Below are 21,852 nucleotides of genomic sequence, written 5' to 3'. Positions count from 1 at the left end.
AACTTTGGAAATTAAAAATAAAGATCAGTCAGATTACTACAAAATTTGGAATAGGTTTTACCTATGGTGGGAACAGAAAGGAAGGTCTCAACAGAAATATACAGGATGCTGATTTCACATATTACTAGAATAGGGTGGTTGATAAGATTTAATATTGTATAATTGTATATAAATGATATGTACATAAAGTGTATAAGGTAAAGGTTCCCCCGCACATGCGTGCTAGTCGTTTCCAACTCTAGGGGCTGGTGCTCATCTCCATTTCAAAGCCGAAAAGCCAGCGTTTGTCCGAGGACGTCTCCGTGGTCATGTGGCCGGCATGACTAGACACCAAAGACGCATGGAATGCTGTTACCTTCCCACCGTAGTGGTCCCTATTTTTCTACTTGCATTTTTACGTGCTTTCCAACTGCTAGGTTGGCAGAAGCTGGGACGAGTAACAGGCACTCACTCTGTTACGCAGCACTCGGGATTCGACCCGCCAAACTGCCGACCTTCTGATCGACAAGCTCAGTGTCCTAACCCACTGAGCCACCGCATCCCTATAAAGTGTATATATGTATATAAAACACAAAAATGATGTAAGACAAGAAGGAATGTCAGACTGTTAACACCTTGTCCAAAGTTTTAAATAATAAAATTTGCAATAGTTTTTTTTTAAAGAAATGCTTGGGGGAAGTGAGGGCATTTGGGTGGTGGTTCTGCGGTTCTGTGGCCACAGAGAAATGCAACAGAGATGGAAAGCAGGTGCCAAGATAAAGCCCCTAAAGGCACCAGGCACTGAAATGGGTATGTCACTTTACAGCAGCTGCCAGGCCCGCCGGAGGAAAGGCTGGCATCTACCGACACAGCAAACATGGCTGCATTCTGGCTGGCAGGGAAGGGACAGCCAATATGGGCATTGAAAGCAGGACAGCCACTCCATCCCCAACCCTCAGGTGCTCTATCTGCTATTTTGGCCCAGGGCTGCCGCCTCCCTGCTCACCTCTCGGACAGGCCAAGCAAGGCCAGGCCAATAAGGCAGCGCCCCAGAAACCCAGAGGCAAAGGACCCCCACTCCACCCAGAGGAGCATCGGTCTGGCTGCCCCTGGCTCGGTGCCCTTCCTGCCACCACCAGCACAGCTGCCCACAACTGCAGGAGCTGGCCTGGCATGCAAGGGGATGTGCACCCCCACCCACCCCAAACTCTGTCATACAGTACCTTTACCATACTGTATTTGGTCTGCCACCACACTGACATTGCCCAATCATCGCCGCGCTGCATCTCCACCCCATGCACAGGCCCTGCCCCCGCATGCTCGCCAGGGGTAAGACCTACCCCAAAAATAAACCCTAGTGCAGGGGTAGGCAACCTCGGCTCTTTTATGACTCATGGACTTCAACTCCCAGAATGCTGACTCAGGAATTCTGGGAGTTGAAGTCCATGAGTCATAAAAGAGCCGAGGTTGCCTACCCCTGCCCTAGTGCTTATTTCAGAGCCCAAAAGAAAATAAGACCGAGTCTTATTTTCAGGGAAACACGGTAAGCAGCAGGGAGGGTGGCATACTAGCAATAATCCTAACTGATCCCATGAGTCTAGCTTCAGAAACAGGGTCTCACAATTAGAGGCTTGGGGAACAAGACCCCTGAAGGCCAAACAAGAGTTTCTGATGACCACTAGAACCCTGCCTGAGGTCTCAGCTCGAGCCAATCCTAAACTCGGCTGGAAAAATCTTCAGAGAAGAACTGTCTCCTTGGGTGTCAGCAAGGTCTCAGTGATGCAAGCCAGGTTGGCTCATTCCTCCTCAATTAGATCTTGAATAAAGGGAGTCTTGCTGTTAACTAACCTTGTAAGCCGCCCTGAGTCTTCGGAGAAGGGCGGGATATAAATGGAATTAAAATAAAAAAAAATAAAAATAAATAACCTGGCACTCATCAGCAGCAGAAGCTCTAGGCCATCATGGGTATGCTGTGTAGGGACTAGGAATGAGCTCAGAGGGCCAGAACCTACCACTAATATTACACATGTAATAAAAGTAGCAAACAACAATACAACAATACTGCCTCTTGGCACAGGAATGGACACAAGTGCTACATAAGACAAATCTATGCAAAAGAGCCACGGCCTCTACTTGCTCTTTCAGCAGGAGTTGAGAATCCAGAGAACCCCCAAGTGTGCACTGACTCTGTCTGGGAAAGTATAATCTCATGCTGAGTAAAGGAGAATCTTCAGGTCTTTTATATTTTAATGGGGGGGGGTTTAAATGTTTGAAAAACCACAGCCACTTAATTTTGCAGGGTTGAGCTGAAGAAGCCTGTTATCTCCCATCCAAACATCACAGCTTCAAGGCATAAAATTTTTTGTCATTTGTATTCATTTAAATATTCAAAAACCACTACTACAGAACACTGCTTCATCTGTATTAAATTTGCTTTTTAAAATTTCATCAGTTATCAAAATTTTCCATTTAACCTCTTCTTTGGAGCATAAAATCCAAAAACGTGAACAAGAAAGCAGTTACCACACTTTTACCTGAAAAGTATACATGTAGTGCTTGACTTATGACCACAATTGAACTCCAAATTTATGCTGCCAAGTGACAGTTAAGTGAGTTTTGCCCCATTTTACAACCTTTTTGCCACATTTGTTAAGTGAATCACTGCAGTAAATCTGACTTTGCTTGTCAGGTTGCAAAAAGTGATCACATGACCTCCAGAGGGACCTCCAGGGGGGTCATGCAACCATCATAGATATGAGCCAGTTGCCAATTGTCTGAATTTTAATCATCTGGCTGTGGGGAAGCTGTCATAAATGTGAAAAATTGTAATAAGTCACTTTTGTGCCCTTGTAGCTTTGAATGGTCATTAAACAAATGGTTGTAAGTCGAGGACTGTACGCTCAAAATGGCAGTATTCAGGAAAAAGCAATATAACCCCAAATGTGATGTCTATAAATGCTCATTCAAACAACATACTTCAGAATCATTTTATGGAGGCATAAAAGTTCGATTACAGGCAGACTTCATCTCAAGCAACTTCTCTATTAATATAACTTGCTTTAAAACTGCCAAGTATGGATATGAATGTTCTATCAACTTGGGTTTTTGTTTTGGTTTTTTTGGAAATAAAGATTTGCATTATTTTATTCACAAGGCTGTTTGCATCAACTTTGAAATGTAAACAAAATCTTGTATTAATCACTAACAGTTTTTAACTTAAAAAATCAACTATATCATAAACACTAGAATTATTATTAACACTGAAAAACACTACCCACTGGATGAACTGGATATTTTTGATTGTTTTATCTGCTTGCTGGTGCAATCCAACAGAACAACATATAATGCCACATCTGCCACATACCTACAAGGCAGGCCAGATAAATACCATAGTTAATGTTTTCAAAAGCAGTCAAGTAATCCAAACAACTAAAATATCATCATCCAATTTTTAATGATGATTAGCTAATACAATTCGGGCTCATATTCCAATTATGGCTATTTATATTTAAAGGCATATAGTATATTTTGTGCTTCTTTTAACAAAAAAGGTAGGAAAGGTGAAGAAAAGATGACCAGCAAGCAAGTGGATGGATTCAGTTATAGTGTTAATAACTGCACCCTTCAAAGATCTGAAGGATGTTAGGGATAAATCATAATGGATAAAATCTATGTTTGTCAAGAGCCAACAATTACTTGTTGGCATGTAATCAATCAAATTGCACTTTTAATACTTATGCAGCAATAGCAGTACCATCTTCTCTTGTAGGACTATTAATACTTCAATGTTTAGGTTTTTCAATCACACACCCCCCCTTAATCATGTGTCTCAAAGAGCTGATACCAGAGTGAATGAATGTGGGAGGAGCTATACTATGCTGTAATAATACAACCTGGTACCATCCAGATGCATACACCACATGAAACTCAAAACACTATAGCTCAGTGTTATTTGCAATCAGGACAGCAATGATTAGTATGGATTTTTTCTCTCTTTTTTCACTGTTACTGTCGTAAACATATCAACAAATCATGGCTGTGAGAGAATCTAGCCTAAATTCTCTGTCATTTGCATTTTAGCTACCAGCGTACTCATTCCATCACTTTCAAAGCCCAAGAATTTGAAGAGGTTCTATCATAAAAGAGTGCCCAAGAACCCTCATATGGATAGCCAGTCATTTCCTTATCTCCTATAGATCCGATTTCCAATAGATATGTACTTAAATCTTCACAGAATTGAACCTGAACAAATGTTTTTCCATTCTGTCTGAATTTTAATTAGCGCGTAATGACATGCAAATGAAATGCATTTATTAAGAGAAGCCAAGGAGAATGATTTCTAAGTATTCATATAGTTTTATGCTCCTTGTATTCCATGTGATACACTGGAATTAGAAGCCGCACATATATGCTGCATTACAGTTGTTTTTATATATTCCAGATTAACCACTTCTGCAATTAAATGTATCAAGATTCAATTTCCTGAAATTTTATTTTAGCTCAATCTTTATCTCTATTTGTTAAATTTATTTGCTCCTATCTCACAATAAGGCTACTCCGTGTGACTTACAATAAAAATGGAGAAATGAAAAGAAGTATAAACATAACAGTGAATAAGAATAAACAATGAAACAATAAACAATAGAATAAACCATGAAAAAGAAAACAATGAGAAAACAGTAATATTAGAATAAAAGATGGGCAGGTGAGGGAGCAGGGAAGCAAGGGAGGGTGCTATCAATCTAGTAGCCACCTTCAGTGTGATACTCTCCTATTGGGTCCCCGGGCCAACTGGCAAAACTAGGCATTCAGGCTTTTATCGAAGGAGATGAGGATGAAAGCTGATCTCACATTGGAGGGTAGGATGTTCCAAAGGACAAATGCTATAGCAGAAAAGACTCTTCTGAATCCCAGGAGTTGGAATTCTTTGACCAACAGGATCCACAGTAGTTCCTCTCTGCCGACCCTTTATATACAGGGGTGTCAAACTCAATTTCATTGAGGGCCGCATCAGCATTACAGTTGCCCTCAAGGGGCCAGGTGGGTATGGCCAGGGTGGGCGTGGCCTACTGGGAGGACGTGGCTAGAGTGCGTATGGCCTACTGGGAGGGCATGGCCAGCTCTACATCATTCGCATCAAGGGGGCCTGGGCAGGAGTGGGACAGATCTGGGGGTCTCTGGCAGAAGGAGGGTCTCTGGGCCAGGGCCAAGGCAGTGGGGGCCGTTCCCTCACTGTTTCCAGGATGGCTACGTGGGCCACATGAAACCACTTCGCGGGCCGGATCCGGCCCCCAGGCCTTGTGTTTGACATGTCTGATATAGGCCATTTATCTTTCACACTGTCCTAAAGGGTCTTTTTACTGCCAATCAGAACTGATCAGCCCACTTACTCTTCTTAATTATTAAACTACAAAAGACATGAATAGGAGATCTCCCAATCTAGTGGTCACTATAAATTCTGGCTAGGTTAAATCAGTGTTACAGACATGCAAAAGAAATCCATAAGTCTGAGAGGTATTTTCTCTTTATGTAATTTTTTTATCTGTACCTGTCATGAACCAAAATTAATGTCAGAGATCAAAGATGACACATTTACAGTTCAAAACTAGTGGGGAATACTTAATGCCACATTTAAAACAAGTTCTGCTACCTATATAACGGTCGCATTCCCCTGTCCCAGCACTAAAATCTAATACAATGGGAGTAGGACTAGAAGATCTTCAAGGTCCCTTCCAGAATACTGTATGATTTAATCAATTCCAAAAAAATCCAAGATAAAAAAGATTCTTAAGCACTAAAACAGGTAATGATCATTTTAGAGAAACTCTTCAAACCGCAAATCTGGTCTTTCAAGGGGAATGTAATTTCACTGAGAACCAAAAGACTCATCTTGATCAGCTAGTTTTACAGTCCAAAGCATTGTTGCATGATCTTAATTTTTATTCATCTCCAAATCACCTCTGGACAACTATTTAAAAATTCAGTATACTTAAAATTGTTTCTATGTGGAAAACAAAGAAATGGCCTGCGGCACAGTTCCCCAACCCCCAGGCTGTGGCCTACTACCAGCCTGCAGCCTGTTCGAAACTGGGCTGCGTGAGCGATGGGTAAGCATGCACGCGTAAAGCTCCACTCACATGACTGTGGGCCCTTGCACTCATGCACAAAGCTCCACTTGCACAAGAAGAGGGCACCTGAGTGGAGGGCACCTGTGCTCATGTGTGAAGTTACCCTCACGTGAGGCGAGGGCACTTACATACAAACCTCCATTTGCGCGAATGGAGCTTTGTGCAGAAGCACAAACACCCTTCGCTGAATTGCCCTCGGCTTACACAAGTGGAGTTTCATGCATGAGTGCAAGGGTTTACCACTCACGCATGTAGCTCCATTTGCACAAGCAGAGGGTGCACATGTGCACCGCTCACACCAATGGACCTGTGTACACTCATGCACCTGCCAGTCACACCCCAGACCACCAAGGTGAAAATGTTGGGGACCGCTGGTCTGGGGCACTCACTGGTAAAACTGTGATATAAATCTCCACATAACTTCCCCCAGTGTTCAGTAATTGCTCAACAATATTGGAGAAAAACTGATATCTGAAAGCATCTTTCAAACACCAAAATGCGAAATGAAAAGTGATCAACACTTGTGAACCAATCCTGCCAGGCCTGCAACAGGCTTTTAAGCCATACCTGATTAAGAGATCCAGAATTACACCATTTGAACGAGTACAAAAGTTGGCTTGAAACTTTAAAAGTTAGCTAAAAAAACTAAGATCATGGTATCATCACTTTCTGACAAATAGAAGGGAAAGAAATGGAAGAAGTTAACTATTTTATTTTCTTGGGCACCAAGATCACACAGTGACTACAGTGATGAAATTAAGACACTTGCTCCTCAGTAGGAAAGATACTGCAAAAACAGCCACTTGTCTGAAATGGTATAGGGTTTCCTGCCTGAGCAGGGGGTTGGACTAGATGACCTCCAAGGTCCCTTCCAACTACTTCTTCTTCTTCTTCTTCTTCTTATTATTATTATTATTATTATTATTATTATTATTATTATTATTATTATATTAAAAAGCAGAGATATCACGTTGCCAACAAAGGTCTTCATAGTCAAAGCTATGGTTTTCCCAGTAGTAATGTATGGCTATGAGAGCTGGACCATAAGAAAGGCTGAACTTTGAAGAACTGATGCAAATTGTGGTGCTGGTGTAGACTCATAGGGTCTTTGAGCTGCAAGATCAAATCGGTCAATCCTAAAGGAAATCAATCTGTTTCTTGAAAGGACAACTTCTGAAGCTAAACTCAAAAATGCTTTGGCCACCTAATAAGAAGAGAGAGGACTCATTGGAAAAGACTTTAAAGTTAGGAAAGATTGAGGGCAAAAGGAGAAGGGGACAGCAGAGAATGAGATGGTTAGTCTCATTGATACAATGAACATGAGACAATGGAGGACAGGGGAGCCTGGCATGCTATGGTCTACGGGAATCAGACACGACTTAGCAATTGAATAAAATTATTTCAATGAAATCTAGAAGAGTTCAACTCAAGGACAAATGCTTGCCAGTCCAATCTTCCTCCAGTAACATTACATAACTTTTCCAAGAACAGTTAACTATGTGAGTTTCCGCTTGCTGAACATTAACCTCAAGAGAGTCATTTTATTTTATTTTTACTTTTCTCAATATCCAAGTTTCACAACTGTATATTACTACTGGGAAAACTATTTTGATTTTTTTTCTTGCAATTGAATGCCATATTATTTTTTATTTTGTGTTTGAATTTGGCATTGCCTTCCTCTATTTTATTAACTTTATTTTTGTAGCCCATTGTCCACCTCTATTCATGAAGCCCTGAAAGCATAGCATATCCATTAGGACTATATTCCCACAATCACCTCTCTAATTTCAGTCATCTACTACAATATTCCAAAGCACTTATTTCCTTAAGTCAGATCAAAATGTGAATTGTAATGTATCAAAATAACAAATTCTAAAGCTACTGTCTAGAATTAGAATACTTTGTTTAGAATGTTTCTCCAAATCAAATTATACTAAATTGATTGACATTTTAAGTAATTTCTAAGCACATTTATAGGATTGTAGTATTGACCTTTAAAATCCTCAATGACTTCATCAAGCAAACTTAATAACTGTTTTTTCCCCAATATAATATCTTTTATGTGAAAACTTCATACAATCCACCTTTATCAAGTCAGCCCTGAATTACTAAAATAGCCTTGCCAAAGTTAGTACTGGGAAAATATGAATTAGAACTTATCCCAGCAATTAAGAGCATATTAATATAGTATTGAATTCTAGCATATTTATTTATTTATTATTTATTTATTTATTTAAATTTTTATACCGCCCTTCTCCCGAAGGACTCAGGACAATGAACAGGGCATATAAATAGAAATACAAAAGTTAAAAGAAGGATTAAATAATTGCCCAATTAAAACAATCAGAATATAAAACCTATTAAAACCCTCACGTTCCCCCATCAGGCCAGGCCAGCTTGTTCGAATAAATGGGTCTTTAACCCGCGCCGGAAGGAGCGAAGATCCGGTGCCATCCGGAGCTCAACCGGCAGTTGGTTCCATAGAGCCGGGGCGCCCACAGAGAAGGCCCTCCCCCTGGGGGCCACCAGCCGGCATTCTCTGACCGGAGGCACCCTGAGGAGGCCCTCTCTGTGGGAACGCACAGGGCGGAGGGGAGTCGACGCCGGCAGCAGGTGGTCCCCAAGGTATTCCGGACCCATGCCATGTAAGGACTTAAAAACCATCACCAAGACCTTGAACCTCACCCGGAAGACAACTGGTAACCAATGCAGCTCGCGGAGCAAAGGTGTAACATGGGAGTACCGGGAAACTCCCAAGACAACTCTCGCGGCCGCATTCTGTACCAGTTGGAGCCTCCGAGTGGTCTTCAAGGGAAGCCCCATGTAAAGAGCATTGCAGTAGTCCAGACGAGAGGTCACGAGCGCATGAGTGACCGTACACAGGGCATCCCGGTCCAGATAGGGCCGCAACTGACGCACCAGGCGAACCTAAGCGAAAGCCCCCCTAGTCACGGCCACTATGTGATCTTCCAGAGTAAGCCGTGAATCTAGGAGGACTCCCAAGTTGCGAGCCCTATCCACCGGGGGTAAAAACTCACCCCCCATAGAAAGAGATGGAACATTTTGAATGTCCCGGGATGCCGGAATGTACAGCCACTCGGTCTTGTCAGCATTTAGAGGATACCAGTTTTTAGATGTTATTCTAGAGAATATAATTTATTTTTGAAAATTATTAAGCATTCACTACTATTTTAAATGAATATATATACTATATTAATGACTACAGGAAATGTTATAATAGTGAATATATTCAGTTCTGTAAATGAAATTGTTTAATTTCAAAGCAGAGTAGAAACTTCTTACTATAGAAGGTTATAAAAGGGTTGAGGTATAAACAAATTTATTAAATTTCCATGCTGCCCACCTCCCCTACAAGATGACTCTAGGTGACTTAAAATTATAGAAACAAACAAAAATAGTTAAAATACTAAAATGAACGAATATTAAAATATTAAAAACTGTGCTAAAACCATGCCCACAAGAGCCAAGAAACAGATGGGACTGGGATGGCATCTTCTTACCCCGTCAGCAACCTCCAGTGTTTTGAAACCATTTCAGAAAGCCAAAAGAGAGGGGGCAGTTCTCACCTTCAGTGGAAGAATGCTCCACAATATCAGATAACATTCGAACTAAATTAATCTGTCAAATAAAAAGATTTCTACATGTATCTGTCCCTATCCTGTACAGTAATGACTGGGAAAGACTGAAGAGAGAGGAAAAAAAGAGCATTCCCCATCCCTGGTATTTGGTATCTCTGGTTCAATCCAATGAATCAGCCATGCCCATTATGTAACCCCCAAAAGGTTATCTGGGAGAATGCAATTTTAACAGCTAAAACTTTGAAGAAAAACTCAAATATGCTCCTTCCCTTTAAAGTAAATGGTAATGGAAAACAGAAATATTTTTACGGTTAGATGAACTGACATGTTAGTCATTTTATTTTTTTAAAGTCTCACTGTGAATGTTAATAAACGTTTGGACTTATTGGTAAATAAATTGTATGGTTTTCTTCTGAAATAAAAACTCTTATTGATTCAAAAACTAGAAGCAAAGTATAAGACAATATGCCCACATTACTTAAAGAAAATATTAACAGCATTAACTTTGATAATGTATAATATATATGTTGTATGATATATAATATATGATATATGATAATATATGATATGATATATGATAATATATGATATGATATATGATATGATATGATATGATACTATCTGCAATCTAGATGCTAGATTTATTTTTACCAATCTTATCTTTTTATCCTGGCTCTGATGAGCAAATGAAAAGACCCTAACAATGAAATTAAGCTACACTTGTATCTGAGCAAGTACATTGGCTTACACATGATATTTACAGAGAATCAGTAAAAATAAAAGAAATTGAAGTACTGCTCAGAGGGAGATAATATTTTAGTCTCCACAAGATTTTGGGTAGTTTTAAAATTATTCTTTAAATTGAGCTGCATTATAGATATACAAAATATAGTATTAGTTTAGAAATTGAATTTCAAGTATGAAAAGCTAATTAAAAAACTCAGTCCTAAATAAAGTTCCTTTACTATTCAATTATACATTAAATTCTACTGTTGCTTGGAATTATTATAAAGTTTCTGCTACCCAGCTAAAGAACATGTCAATTAAAAATATTCTGATTTCTTATTTAACCAATTACATTTAATATAATATTTAGAACTTAGAACACTGGAAGGAATGCTTTTATTAAAATAATTAAGTTATGAAAAGTTACACAAAAATCCTTTTTTCCACTTGTAGCATTTTACCATATATTTGATGATACCATGCCCATGGTCTAAAGGCAATACCGACATTTTTTTTCTTTATAGACGAACCATTTTCAGAGTCTTCAGAAAAAAATGGACAGAATTACTTGCCAGATTGCTTTTACCCAATTCATGTAACAACGAATTATTGATGTATTCAAACACTAGGGAGTATGCTCAAAATATATTTTTTAGGATGGAAAAAGTAATCAGGTTGGATAGCAAAACTGCTGTAATTAAAGAAAAGAAGGAATCCAGATTTGTTTCCACTTGGAAACCGCCTATGGACTTTATGCTTAAAAGAAAAAAAGAAACTATGATTTTAGATTTTGACAATTAAATTTGATTTTATCAAATTTGATCATTACATACTGTACCTAAAGCAAAAAGTTGAAGATGTAACTGTATTCTGTAGTCTACTGCACCAAAAAAGTTGGAAGTTGCTGTTTTTTCTCTTTTGCTTTGCACCCTTCCCTTCTTTCTTTCCCTATTCTCTTATCATCTACCCTCTTGTATCTCTTTAATCAAAATGTATTTTTTAATCACAATTACAATCTTTGCAAATTATTTCCACTACAAATGAAATATCCCTTACCTGAATATATGTAGAATATATCTATCAAACCCAGATGTAAAAGAACTACTATTAAATTATATCGAAAACTTTATGTACATAAACAAAGTGTTCCTGGAAATATTTCTGAATTTGTAAAGCGCAACGCCAACAAGCCAATGTGTAAGATTGTTTTAATGTATAACACTAACAAATCTGGTTTAATTTATCCAATTCATAAAAACCCACTATACAGTATCTGACAATATAACCCTACTCTTGAATTTTTCTATAACCCTGAATATTTGAATATAGATAAGAAAAAAATCCTTCAGAGTTGAATGGAGGTTCTATGTTAAGACTTACAAGTTACAATATTCACATTACTGAATGTCCAGGTCCATATGAAGACATAGTTTCCTGGAAGCTATGAAATACCATATTAATATTTACCTGTTTTTAATATTTGTAAGCTGCTCAGAGTTGTATCTATACAAGATGGGCAGCACACAATTCAAATAAATAAATAAATAAATAAATAAATAAATAAATAAATAAATAAATAAATCAATCTATCATCTATCTATCTATCTATCTATCTATCTATCTATCTATCTATCATCTTCGGGTAGGAATCTTTCACAAGTATGATTTTATTTATAGTTCTAAGGTAAAGAGAAATAAAGCTTATTATTTCCAAGGAAGATTGCCACAGAATATCTAGTGTTATGCCACTGAAAGTATATTCAAGTTTCTAAATTCTAAAATCTTTTAAAATTCTTACCTATAAGACTCATTTAAAAACCATTATGCTCATTTCCTTTTTATTTTTTTCACTCTTTTGTTTTCCTGCTTTCCATACCCTAAGAAGTATGTATAAATCTCTATTCTGGGAGGGGGAAAAACCCAGTAGTTTATACAAACAAGAAAAATTGTGTAAATTACTTGAGCAGATTCACCTTAGCTTAAGTAGTCCACTAGTGGAAAGCCACTAATTTACAGAATCCCAAGCTAAGCCTACCCTCTTATTTAACTAGCTTTACATATTTTTACAATAATCTTAAATAGGAACTGAGACATATTTGAAAATATTTCAGATATAACCATTTCTAAGAATAAATTAGCAAAAGCTTATATTTCCAATAAGAATTATATTATAAAATGAAGTATATGTACAATGTTTCTAATTTTCGGATTAATAGTAATGAGCTGCCTTTTTTGACATACATATAAACAACTTGAATTAAATTTTGCTTAAGCATAAAATACCATAATGCTTTAATGAAGCAATAAGGTTTAAAAATAGCAATTAATAGTTCGATCGAAGAATTCAGAAAACCTAGTAAGAACAAAAACCCCTATCTAGATCACTGCATACAGTACAGAACGCTGCCAAGTATCTACACACAAAACCAAGCCTAATGATTAAAAGGGCTCTGTAAAGTTTTACTTCCGAATTGTTAAAGCAGCAGGCTGAACCAGCCCATGTAATGAACTTACCATATTTCTCTCAGGTAAGACACCTTCATATACCAAGCTATCAGCAACTCTGTAGCCTGCTTTCGCATTAAAAAAATTTGGGGTCCTTTGTGCTCTCTGAGCTTGGTTGTTTTCCTGCAGACATTTGCTAGTACTAGTTTGGTAATGGAACATCTGCAAGAGAACAGCCAAGCTCAGAGACTTCTACCCTGAGCTACAAATATTCTCTTCTATTGATGGCAAAAAATATCCGAAGCTTTCCCAAATAATAGTTAGCATGCTTTTTAAACTACCATTTGTAAAAAAGCTTTTCAGATAGCCAGTGCTATTTTTATATGTTGGCTAGTATTAGCTGTAATGTGCTAATCTTATCTTGCTACTGGATTTAGCTAATTTTCAAAGGAATTCTATAAAAGTGGTAATTTAAGAATACTAAACATATATGCACAAAAATAAGATGATTTCAAAGAAAACACTTCAACTTGCCAGGCCATATGTTTCTTATATATAAAAAGCCAATAATCTTGCTATGATAAAGGTAAAGAAAATACTATGAAAAGAACTATTAAAAATCTATTTCATTGTTATGCAGTACATATGTATTTTATGTAGTATTGTGCCAAGCTGAAATAATGGTGAGGCAAAATTATTTAAATATTAAAATCATAGTTGAATCAAAGGTTAAAGGAAACTCACCACCATCCCTCTCTCTAACTCTATGAGTATGAATGGTTTTAGCTTTATTGTGTCCACTATTGTCACTGTATTTGTTTTCAGGACTATCGGATCGCCGCAACATTTTATTTGGCGGTGAAGGGTCTGTGGCGTCTCGCATCTTGTCATGCCGGTGATCACCACCACTGGGGTGACTCTTTGACGTGTACTTAAGAGCCTGTAAGAAATTTAAACAAAATTAAGTTGTGGCATTATACCTAGAATTTACAAGTAACATTTTTATTATCTAGATTTTTTATATACTATCTGACATTTAAAGTATATACGTAAGCATATTCTAAATTAATATTGTTCTTGGACACAATCTCTATGTTATATCACCAAGTTTTTCAAACAACTCAATTCAAAACAATTCAAAAATAGTTTGCATTGCAGCTGTCCAAAGCAATCTGCAGATCTACTTAACAAGTTATCCAGAAAATGACCCAATACAAATTCTGGAGGTTTGATTTTTATTTTTTGTTAATGACCTCTAACACTGATCAGTGGAATCTATTCAAAATAATGCATTTAAAATCCTGATTCTTAATCAAGAGACAGTGATCTGTACATTATCTTTAACACACTGTAACATATTGGAGAATATGTTCACACATCTAGCTATTTAAGACAGCAAACTTTTCAAACATGGATGATCTTCTCTTTAAAACACAAACTACAGATTAATAAATAAGTGTTCATTTTTTAATTCCTAGATGATACTGCACTGGAGGCATTTCCTGATACCTTGTCTCTATCAAAAGCTTATTTTAGTTTATCCAAGTATTTAAGTATTTCTGCTTAATTTTAATCAATAAGATCTCATTTGTGAAGACAGCAATTATGTATTTCCAGAAATGTAATTTCTTCAGACTACAGATTCAATAAATTCTCAAAGACTACCTGTAGGTACATAGCAACTGCTGCACCTGTACTTTCCTAGCAAAACCACTTTATGTTGTATTGAGTGCAACCTAGAAAGCAGCTTTAGTTAGCAGCTCTTCATCTCAATAGTTTTGGAGTACAGGTCTTTTGCCTAGTGGATGTTTACAGAGGTGAGGTTGTTTTCTAGTACAGCCTCCAAATATTAAGCTCTGCTTGATACCTGACAGTACTTTAAGAGTCAAGTAATTATTTTCATTCCATTCTTCGCTAGTGGTGGAGCAAAAGGGAAGGGAGAAAAGCAAAGTACAAGCCAAAGTTGTGGCACACTCTCCCAGGAGTCTCCAACATCTGCCCGAATACCTCCACCACCCCAAATTTACAAGGTCTTTATGAATAGGAGGATTGAAGAACTAGAATTCCCTACGGCCTTTTTTCGCTATGGGTCAGGGGCCCAGGGTCCATTATTGTTTTAAGAGAGAGTTCCTATAAGCAGCTGCCCTTGTTAGACTCCAGCGGAGCTGCCTTAGCGCCATCCCACCGGTTTCCTTAGGAGAAAAAAACAATGCCGTCTTCCCGCCCCACACTGGGCCTAGCGCTTCGTTTCCCGGCCCCGCCAGGCCCCTACCGCTGCCTCCCTCAGGCGCACCGCGCTTGGCGAAGGAAACCAGCCGCAGCCGCCCCCTCCTCCCCCGGCCGGCCAGCCGGCCGCGCGCGGAGCGAAGCTAAGGGAAGGGGCGGCTCGTGTGCGGCCTGCAGCGGCGGCCGAGGCCTGCGCTCGAGTAGTTTAGCTCGCCCTCCCACACTTTAGTTGTTGCCGCCGCAGGGCCTCTCAATGTGGGGACTGCGGCGGGCGAAGAAATCGGTACCTGGTAGGGCTGCGAGTCCCCCTTGCGGTCGTGACAGCTGGAAGAGAAAAAGAGAGAGACGGACAGAAACGTAACGTTAGCGAGCGACCGTTACTGGCGGTTGGCATCGAGGAGCGGGGGGGGGGGAGAAGAGCGACATAGGCGCAGTCGGGGAGGGCGGGACGGGAAAGGGGTATTTACCCATCATTGAGTCTTTGCTGTTTCCTCGCATACATTACCATCAATGCCCGGCCTGTGAGAGAGAGACTGAGGGGATCAGGAGGGCGCGGCCGGGCCACGGGCGCCGCCGAGGGGGGAAGGGGAAGCAGCACTCCGACCGGGGACGGGGAAGAGGAGGGGAAGGGAGGGAGGAGGGGCGGCTCAGGCAGCTCGGCTGTGGGAGGAAGCGGCGCTCACGGGCCCATCTCCTCTCCACACCCGCGAGGAGAGGCAGCGCCGCCGATCACGCACACAGAGGAGCGCGGAAGACGACGACGTCCCCGCCGCCCCCGCGGTCCGCCTTCGCTCGCCCGCCGCTGCCGCCTCCCCCCCTCCCTCAGCCACTGCTCCCAACACTACCGCCGTCCGATTACATCCGGGAAACTGGGACGCCACCGCCTTCGCTTACCGTCGGCTGTGGTCGGCTCTTTCCGACCAAACTCCTCCCCTATGATTTTTTTTTTTAATAACAACCTTCCTCTTTCTTAGGCCTAAGCCCCGCCTACCTCCCCTCTCAGATTCTGAGAGCCTCTCTTCCGAGAGGCATCGGCCGTTTCCGTTCAATGCCGGAAATCCCTTGCTGTGAAAGATAAAGCCTGCGCGCTCGCTCTCTGGGCTCCCGATACAGAGTCGGAAAATATCGTACATTTCCGTCAAGCCGACAGCCCTCGCTTTGATGATCCTCGGGTTTTCCCGATGCTAGGCGTTTCCGACTTGGTCCCCATATCTGATGTTACTTCGGTCATTTCCGTAAATAAAACGAGGAATGTGTCCGATTGGCACTTTTCGTGACTTCTAAAAGCAACTCCCGATAACGTTCCAAGTGCCGCGAGCAATCCCTGGCCACCGATTGGCTGAGGCCTTTTCTCTCTCATCCGCTCCCTAACTTTAAACGCGTTACCTGCGGGAAAAGACGCAGAGCTTTTACTTCGCGTGCAAGGCGGAACTTAACGAGGTCGGAGATAGTTGCAGCTTGGCTGAGGCTGGTCTTTACCAGTAACCACTTTGGTAGGAATTTGGCTTTATTTTCTCATTCTAACCTAGGACCTTTCTCTGCGGTCTGTTCTCTCTAAGCCTTTTGTAGCCTCTGGGAAAACCGCCTGGAACGAGATTGAAAAGGAGTCTGGAACGCAGTCGTGTTGAAAAGTAGGTGCTGTGGATTGCAGTAATATTTGTGGGAGAACAGGCATAACTTTGCGTTGGACTGCAATTCACATCATCCTGAGCCACCTTGATGCCTCTGTAAGGCGGGAGTTGTAATACAAGAAGTTTTTGACGCACGAATATTTCAAGTACCGGGGCTCCTGAATGTTGGCGAGGTTTCTGGCGAAACGCCCCTAAAGAGGCGCTGAACGCCGGCCGCCCCGCGCATAAGCGCGGGGAGGATGAACCGTGCACCTGGCTGGGTCCCAGATGGAAGTTTGCTTTGGGAAAGGGCGCGCAAGCAGAAGCTCGCGGCGTCGCTAGTTTCAGCAGTGCGCAGGCGCGGAAATGAAGTTTCTCAGCTGCGCCTGGCGCCGGAGCTCGTGCGAGGTTTCTCCCGGCTCCTCCGAGATGCACGGTGGCCATTTCGCGAAACGCTTCCGAAGAGTCGGTCCACTGCAGCGGCCGAGGGTGGCAATCAAGCTATTCTGGAAGGCCGGCGGGGTGTTCTGTGTCCCAGAGGCTAAGAGGGAGGCTGGCTTGTCGGTGTTTGCAGCTGATGGCAAGCAAAGACCCTTGTCTTTTGCTCTCTTGACAGAGGAAAATTGGAGGCTAGAGGGAAAAGGGCAGTTGTGGACCCATCCTTACTTATGTCAGTGGCCAGAAAAGGAGGGACGCTACATTTCTGGATCCTGAACTTGCCAAAATGATTACACCTTCCAAACTAAATCATTTTTCCCCTGTTTGCTTCACCTTGCTCAAAAGTAGTCAGAAAAATAGGCAAAATTAAAAGTAGCTCCTGTGGATGGAAAATTCAGTAACGCCATGGCAAAAACAGAGTTAGTCATCCACTTAACAGTTCATCTAGTGTCAGTTTAAAGTTACAACAGCACTGAAAAAGGTGACTTTATTGTGCAGCAGCACAAAAATACTTAGGGGCCCCTAGAATAGTTCATGTTTCACTACTGTTGTGCAAATTGTATTGTTACTAGTTTGTCTCAGATCCAATTTTAGGTATTTAATTATCACCTTTAAAGCCCTGTGTGGCATGTGTCCAGGTTACCTGAAAAATTGTCTCACCCCATTTGGGTACCAAAGAATTGCAGTTGGCAGGGTCCAGGAAAAGACCTTTTCTGCTGTGGCTCCTTTCCTTCCCCCACCCCAACTTTGGAATATCATGCCCCACGAGGTAAGATCAACTCCCATCCTCTTGGCCTTCCAAAAAAGCCTGAAAACCTGGCTTTGTCAACTGGGTTGAGGCCCTGATGGAGGTGACCCGCTTTGGAAGTGGATAGTACACTAGTATAAGATCTCACCTTCACCCCATCTACACATTGGTTTTTATTCTGTTTACAAATTGTTAAAAACATTTTTAAAAAGTTACACAAAAAAATAAAAACAAAGAAACAAAGAGGGCAGAGAAATCAACTTAGACGTTTAATTCACTCACACCAAAGGCCTATGAAACACCAGTGGGCCATTTGACTTTCAGGAAGGAGGTTATTGGTCAGCCTTATCAATCATCTCTAGAGAATGCTTGATAGGAAAGGATGACTTTGAAGGATTCCTCAGACACATAGGTGTGCACAAATCAAGGGAAATTGTCTAATTCCAGAATAAATCACTTTCTTTGGGACATTCTGCCATAATGTTTCAGAATGAATCTTGAGACTGCTTTGGAGTTTGGGTAAAATAAAAGCCAGTCTCAAGTAGGATGAGATAGTATGCATCTCTCACCTCTTCCTCTTAACATCTACCAGCATGTAATATCATCTTTCTTTCTTTCTTTCTTTATTTGTTTGTTTGTTTGTTTGTTTGTTTTTATATACCGCCCTTCTCCCGAGGGACTCGGGGCGGTGTACAGAGCAAGGTAGGTATACAATTAAGCAATAGTAAAAACAAATGAAACCCCAAGAGCTATTAGGCCAGTAAGTTTTTAAGTCGCGCCGGAAGGTGCGAAGGTAGGGGGCCATCCGGATTTCGGTAGGCAAGCAGTTCCAGAGGGTTGGCGCACCCACTGAGAATGCCCTCCCCCTGGGGGCCACCAGCCGGCATTCTTTGACCGGTGGCACCCTGAGGAGGCTCTCTCTGTGGGAGCGCACAGGACGGAGGGGTGTTGACGTTGGCAGAAGGTGCTCCCGCAGGTAATCCGGACCCATGCCATGTAGGGCTTTGTATGTCATCATTAGCACCTTGAATTTCACTCGGAAGGCAACCGGAAGCCAGTGCAGCTCACGGAGGAGAGGTGTGATATGGGAGTATCGGGAGGCCGCCAAAAGTGTTCGTGCAGCTGCACTCTGCACCAGTTGAAGCTTCCGAGTGGCTCTCAAGGGCAGCCCCATGTAGAGAGCGTTACAGTAGTCAAGGCGAGAGGTCACAAGTGCATGGGTGACTGTACGTAAGGCATCCAGGCATTATTCCCCCCCCAAGGGCTACCTATGGTCCACAGTCTCAGAGAGGGACATCTGTTTTCCAGAGATTTGAGGGTATAGTTGTATTTAATAGCCAGCATAAAGCTACAGAAAATTACCATTTTCTTGAGCATAGGTTCTCCTCAGGGCTGCGTCCTAAGTCCGCTGCTGTTCACCCTCTTGACCCATGGTACTGTTGTGCTAAGTTTGCCACCAACCATATTGTGAAGTTTGCAGATGATACAACAGTAGTGGGCCTTATTCATGATGACAATGTGGATGCTTACCGCAAGGAGGTTGAGGTTTTGGTGAACTGGTGTAAGGAAAACAGTCTAGTTTTAAATACTGGAAAAACCAAAGAGATCATTGTCGATTTCAGAAAAGGCAGGCACAGCCACACTTCTCTGTGCATTAATGATTCAGCTTTGGAGATGGTTACCAGCATCAAATTCCTGGGTGTGCAGCTAACGAGTAGGCTGGCTTGGTCGCCCAACAGCAAGACACTGGTGAAGCGGGCACAGCAGGCCCTGTATTTTCTGCATCGCATGAGAAAAGCACATCTTCCTTCCCCTGTCCTTACCACTCTCTACAGAGGAATGATTGAGAGCATCCTGTCATACAGCATCATAGTCTGGTTTGGAAGCATCACTGCTTCAGACAGGAAGGCGGTGCAGAGAGTGGTGAGGATGGCCGAAAAGATCATTGGCAGTTCCCTCCCTCCCATCCAGGACATAGCACAGAAGTGTTGCTTGAGCAGGGTTCATAAGATTATCTGGGACACTACACATCCTCTTCACAACCTGTTTTCCTTGTTACCTTCTGGGAGGAGGATTCATGATATCCATAGCAGAATCCATCCAGATTCAGCCATAGTTTCATTCCATACAGCATTAACCTTGTGAACTCTCAAGCTTCCTCCTTCTGTTATATATTCAAGATGGATAGTATTTAATATTTATTTGTTATGTATACGTAAATTTCATTTTTGATGTGTGCTGTTGTGCCCACAGTAAGAAAATGACAATAAAGGTTATCTTAGAACAGTTCAGTGACTATTAATATGCAAAGATGATTCCATAAAAACACATAAAGGCTTTATTGGGCAAGAGGACAAGTAATGGAGAAAATGTTTCTTTTCATTGCTTTGCTTGTTTACATTATTTTCTGCTTATTATATGTCAAGAAGCACTTAATTGCATTCTTATACTCATGCAGAATTGGTTACATTGGTAACAGTTCAGATTGCAGACTTAAATATGAATTGCTAAATTAATGCGGAAACACCTTGGACATCAGATTTAAAGCAGAAATGGGATTCCTGGAAATTTCTAAAACTGGTTTCATCCATCAGCTTTTAATTCAGTTTGTCTTCACATTAAACTATATGTGTACAATGTAGAATTGCTAAGATAACAGCTATTCTTTCTTTTCTTCCTCAAATGAATTTAGGAAATTGGTGGGGATATAGCCACCAGTAGAAGAAAGGACACTTGTCTCCCAACTAGGATAAAGTTAGCAGGATGACAAAGCAGGGAGCTGTTCTCCAGGGCTGCAATAATGAACTTGTGAAGTATATGGAAGACTTATGCATTCAGAAAAAAGAAGTAGACCAGCAAATTGGAAAACTGGTAGAAGACAAGACTAAGATTCAGTATGAAATTGAAGTGTTAACCAAACAACTGGAAAATGTATGTGAAAGTTTAATTTGGAAAAATACCATACAAAAGAAGCTTGATAACATTCTTTCTGAAGCAGTATTCACATATGACAAGATTTTGGACAGTTCTAAAATTTTGCTAAATGTTTTGAAAAAAGAAATAGAGAATTTAGACAAAAATGATAGCATTGAAAAAGCAATTCAGTGACTCACCATGACATATTTGGACTCTAACCAAACCAATGTTAATACTGGCAAACAAATTATTTAAGAAATGCCATTTTCTGTTTTTCTATTATTTGCTTTACTAAGTGATCTATTAATGGGTATGGAAAGTAGTTCTCAAATAATACGTAGAAATAAAGCATCTGAAAATTCTCTCAAGTTACTGAAAATGAAAGGCTACTCAAGTCCCAATTTCCAGAATTTATTATTTGTCAGATAAAAAGAGGGAAATCAAATGTTTTTATTTAGTTAAAATAAGATGTAATTCAGATGCTGATACTATGGATTAGTGCATTAAAGAAAAGTAGTTTGGGGGGAACATATTACCAGCTATGATCAGAGCAATGTCCAACCCAAGTTTTGGAAGTGAAAGCAACATGTAGTATATAAATGCTTGTAGTTCTCATAGAATTGGTTTTGCGGGGATGACATACATCATTGCTAGAAGTCTTCCTCTATTATTCCTCTAGAAGTGGCAAGGCATTTAACTGTACCCTTTAATAATTATCCTATAAGTCAAACATCTCAAACTCACGACATCACGAGACATATCGGGACTGTTTTGCCATTGCCAGCAATAGGGTGGGTGCGGCTTCCAAATGACGCATCCGGCCCATGGGCTGGCAGTTTGACACCCCTGCTATAAGTCTTATACCCAGTATATACTTATAAGTTTTGTTCCCAATAAATATGCAGAGGTGTAAATTGAGAATGTAAAGTGGAAGAGCAGTCCATTTTTCTCTTTCCACATTTGATTTATCTTATCCTGGTGGATCACTGTTCACTTTTTGTTCTGTGAAGAAGGATATGCCCAAATATTGGCTAGGT

At 40.7% G+C, this 21,852-nt stretch overlaps 1 protein-coding gene across 3 annotated transcripts in view; it reads right to left on the bottom strand.

The window, feature by feature from the left end:
- The window catches only part of WAC (WW domain containing adaptor with coiled-coil), a 54,012-nt gene extending 37,927 nt beyond the window's left edge, over window positions 1-16,085 (bottom strand). Inside the window, exons 1-3 of one of the 3 annotated variants that reach the window (XM_083379422.1) lie at window positions 15,998-16,085; window positions 15,391-15,427; window positions 13,622-13,817 (exon numbers count right to left, since the gene is read on the bottom strand). In XM_083379422.1, the coding sequence (XP_083235548.1) occupies window positions 13,622-13,760 (139 nt within the window). In that variant the 5' untranslated portion in view covers window positions 13,761-13,817; window positions 15,391-15,427; window positions 15,998-16,085. Of the gene's footprint in view, window positions 1-13,621; window positions 13,818-15,390; window positions 15,428-15,570; window positions 15,948-15,997 lie in introns of those variants that run through there. The other 2 variants (XM_083379421.1, XM_083379423.1) reach the window with 2 other exon arrangements.
- Between the last annotated feature and the right edge of the window lie 5,767 nt (window positions 16,086-21,852).

This window comes from Vipera ursinii, assembly GCF_947247035.1.
Source record: "Vipera ursinii genome assembly, chromosome: Z".
Taxonomy (NCBI): domain Eukaryota; kingdom Metazoa; phylum Chordata; class Lepidosauria; order Squamata; family Viperidae; genus Vipera; species Vipera ursinii.
The sequence above is the reverse complement of the archived record's forward strand: the minus strand, read 5'-3'. Positions and strand labels throughout refer to the sequence as shown.